Here is a 4,065-nt window from a genome sequence, read left to right as displayed (position 1 = left end):
TTGGCGACCCTAATTTGCCCGAGTTCGGGTTTCAGGGTTCAAAGCCTAGTAGTTGTGGAACACTTATTTCGTCCATCAAGGCTAAGAAAATGATTGCTCATGGATGTGAAGGATTTTTGACTCATGTGATTGACATGTCCAAGGTGCAGCCATAGGTAGAAGATGTTCTTGTTGTTCGTGAGTTTTCAGATGTATTTCTCGAGGATTTGGAGGGTCTTCCACCCGAAAGAGAGGTAGAATTTTCTATCGATTTGTTACCAGATGCACAACCTATTTTTAAGGCACATTATAGAATGGCTCCGTTAGAGCTACAAGAGCTGAAAGAACAGCTGGAGCAATTATTTGATAAGGGTTTTATTAGACCAAGTGTTTCACCTTGGGTAGCACCAGTTCTTTTTGTAAAGAATGGTTCGATGAGACTTTGTATTGATTATCGAGAGTTGAATCGAATCATTGTGAAAAATAGATTTCCATTACTGAGGATCAATGACTTATTTGATCAGCTTCAAGGGGAATTTTTTTTTTCGAAGATTGATCTACGGTCAGGTAATCATCAACTAAGAGTGAAGGCAAGTGATATTCTGAAGACAACATTCAGGACTCGTTTCGGACACTACAAGTTTCTTGTTATGTCTTTTGGATTGACAAATGCACCTGCAGTTTTTATGGACCTAATGAACAGGGTATTCAAGGATTTTCTGCACAAGTTTGTGATTATGTTTATTGATGATATATTGGTGTATTCAAATTCAAGGGAGGAACATGAGGAACATCTTCGAGTTGTGTTAGAAACACTACGAAATAACAAATTGTATGCAAAATACAAGAAGTGTGAATTTTGGCTTCATCAAGTTGCATTTTTGGGACATATTGTATCAGCAGATGGAATCAAGGTGGATCCAGCCAAGGTTGAGGCTATTACCAATTGGCCAAGACCTAGCACTATGACAGAAGTGAGGAGTTTCTTTGGACTTGCGGGCTACTATCGCCGATTTGTAGAAGGATTTTGGACAATTGTGATGCCATTAACACAGTTGACTCGAAAAAGCAACAAGTTCATATGGACCGATGAGTGTGATGCTAGTTTTCAAGAATTGAAGAAGAGAATTGTGACATCACCGGTATTGACACTACCATTAGGATTGGGAGGCTATGTGATTTATAGCGATGCTTCGAAGAAAGGACTTGGATGTGTATTAATGCAACATGGAAATGTGATTGCCTACGCTTCAAGATAATTAAAGCCTCACGAGGTGAATTATCCGACACATGACTTAGAGCTTGCATCCATCATTTTTACATTGAAGATATGGCAACACTATTTGTATGGTGATAAGTGTGAGATCTTTACTGACCACAAGAGTTTGAAGTACATATTCACGCAGAAGGAGCTTAATATGAGACAAAGACGATGGATTGAATTCTTGAAAGACTATGATGTGAGTATTCAGTATCATCCTAGTAGGGGTAATAAAGTTGCAGATGCTTTAAGCAAGAAGGATTTTGGAAATTTGGCCGCGTTGGTGACACAACAACAACCTCTTCAACGTGAGATTGAGAAATTTGGTTTGGAGTTTTATCATCAGGATACCATTGGTATGGTAGCAAGTTTGCATGTTGAGCCTAGTCTTATCACTAGGATTAAGGAAGCTAAAGATGGAGATGGAGAATTACGGTCTCTTGTCCAGAATATTGATCTTGAAAAGCAACCAGGATTTCATTTTGATGATCATGGCATTTTATGGATGTATAATCGTCTATATGTGTCTGCTAACAAGGAACTCAGGGAGGAATTGATGGAAGAGGCTCATAGATCACCATTTTCTATTCATCCAGGTGAGACAAAGATGTATCGAGATTTAAAGGAACACTTTTGGTGGAGTTGAATGAAACGAGATATGGCCAATTTTGTTTCGAAGTGTTTGACTTGTTAACATATGAAGATTGAGCACCAGAGGCCACGTGGCTTACTCCAACCATTGGAGTTACCTATTTGGAAGTGGGAGAATATTTCCATGGATTTTGTCATAGGATTTACTAAGACTTTTAAGAATCATGATGCGATATGGGTGATTGTAGACAGAATCACTAAGTCTGCTCACTTTTTGGCAATCCGTGAGAACGTGAACTTAGAGAGCTTATCGCTATTATACATGAATGATATTGTTAGACTACACGGGATTCCAGTTTCGATCGTGTCCTACAGAGATCCCAGATTCACTTTAAGGTTTTGGAAAGGATTTTAAAAGGCATGGGGTATCAAGTTGAACTATAACACTGCTTTTCATCGATAGTAAGATAGGCAGTCAGAGAAGACAATTCAGACCTTGGAGGACATGTTGTGAGCATGTGCATTAGAGTAGTATGGAAATTGGGATGACTATTTGCCATTGGTTGAATTTGCTTATAATAAAGTTGGCAGAGAAATATTGGTATGGTTCCTTCCGAGGCACTCTATGGGCGCAAGTGCAGAACACCTATTTATTGGAATGAATTAGGAGAGAAGCTTTTAGAGGGTCCCAATCTAGTCCAAGTCACTATAGATAAGGTAGCAGTTGCTCGAAAAAGACGTGAACAAGCTCGATCTAGACAGAAGAGTTATGCTGATAAGGGTATGAGAGAATATGAATTTAAAGCAGGAGACAAGGTCTTCCTTAAGGTATCTCCTCAGAGAGGCATTCAGCGATTTGATCAGAAGGGTAAGCTAAGTCCGAGGTATATATGACCTTTTGAGATTCTTGAAAGGGTTAGAACAGTGGCATATAAAGTTGCTTTACCGCCACAATTGTCACGGGTGGACAATGTGTTTCATACATCGGTTCTGAAGAAGTATGTATATCATCCTAATCATGTTGTTCAATATCCCTTAGGCATTTCATGAAGATTTGTCTTGTGAAAAAGAAGCTGAAGCTATATTGGCGAGGGAGGAGAGAGTGTTGCGCAAGAACACGATCCCTTTTGTTAAAGTTTTATGGAAAAATTATGATGTTCGGGAAGCTACTTGGGAAACCGAGGATTTAGTTCGCGCAAGATATCCATACCTCTTCGAATCAGGCATGTAATAACCCCAAATTTTTGGAAATTTTGTAGCCCTTATGAATAGTAATTTTTCTGATTATGCTGATGAAGGAAAATTTTCATGCCACACTATATAGGTGTACTGATATGGGAATTCTAAGATCGAATTAGTATTCCATAAAGTAAATAAGTGTACGAATTCGAACGCTTTAATTTTTCCCAAAAACCCACCAAATACCGAAAGAATTAAGTATAAGGAACATGATTAAAATGATTTAAATTCAAGGATTATAACAGAGGATCATTAAAGGAATAAAAAATATTAAAAAAGGTTTAGGAAAGCCCAAATAATGAGATCCCGGATATGATCCCTCAAGCGAACAACGAGAACGAAAGTTAAGAGAATCGTAAACAGATAAGCGACCATTAGCCAAACAATTAAGCACTAATAAAGAGATTAGCACAAAATGAGGTCATCAAACCATAAGGTGCTGACAAATGGTAATAAAGTGACATAAGTAAGGTTAACAAGATATTTAGTGAGAATGATTGGTGGCCAAGTACTTAAACCTTGGTTAAACCAAGGTTAGTTGTTAACCAAGAAAACAAAAAACCACACAAATTCATCAATCCAACCAAGAGCATTTCTTTTCCATTTCTCACTCCATGCTCTCGGCTTCATCAAGAACAAAGGAAGAAAAAAAATCCAAATCTCAAGCTTCACTTCTTAATCAATTACAAGGTAAATATGTAAGCTTCCTTATGATTAGATATGCATATCCTAGGAGTTTAAGCTTTCAATTCCTTGTCAATCTTTTCTAATACATCATTGAAGAAGATGATGAATATTGTTTTTCTAGAATATAACTTTGTGTTCTTGATTTCCTTGCAAAGATCAAGCTAGTAGGAGGTTCCCTAGGAATTTATTACACACCAAGGAAGGTATAATCTTCAAACCCTAGCTTTTACTTTGAGTATTAGTGAGTTTTGTGGTTGGATTTGTAAATAAGAAGCATGATCCATGTTTGTTAGTAGTTTGGTTTAAGA

At 37.6% G+C, this 4,065-nt stretch overlaps 1 protein-coding gene across 1 annotated transcript; it reads left to right on the top strand.

The window, feature by feature from the left end:
• The first annotated feature begins 293 nt into the window (after window positions 1-293).
• LOC141701499 (uncharacterized) lies at window positions 294-3,062 on the top strand. Its single transcript, XM_074505139.1, has 6 exons — window positions 294-541; window positions 683-1,121; window positions 1,452-1,836; window positions 2,032-2,165; window positions 2,423-2,659; window positions 2,871-3,062. Exons 1-6 carry the CDS (start codon window positions 294-296, stop codon window positions 3,060-3,062), a joined length of 1,635 nt encoding a protein of 544 aa, XP_074361240.1.
• Window positions 3,063-4,065: the final 1,003 nt, after the last annotated feature.

Source organism: Apium graveolens, unplaced genomic scaffold, assembly GCF_009905375.1.
Source record: "Apium graveolens cultivar Ventura unplaced genomic scaffold, ASM990537v1 ctg3947, whole genome shotgun sequence".
Taxonomy (NCBI): domain Eukaryota; kingdom Viridiplantae; phylum Streptophyta; class Magnoliopsida; order Apiales; family Apiaceae; genus Apium; species Apium graveolens.
The sequence above is the reverse complement of the archived record's forward strand: the minus strand, read 5'-3'. Positions and strand labels throughout refer to the sequence as shown.

What these genes read in the sequence shown, in the direction of transcription:
- LOC141701499 (XM_074505139.1), top strand. Translation starts at nt 294, where the DNA reads ATGGCTCCGTTAGAGCTACAAGAGCTGAAAGAACAGCTGGAGCAATTA. An exon ending in TTTTCGAAGATTGATCTACG is followed by an intron (nt 542 to 682) that starts GTCAGGTAATCA and finishes CCTAATGAACAG; the next exon opens with GGTATTCAAGGATTTTCTGC. An exon ending in AGAGAATTGTGACATCACCG is followed by an intron (nt 1,122 to 1,451) that starts GTATTGACACTA and finishes GTGAGTATTCAG; the next exon opens with TATCATCCTAGTAGGGGTAA.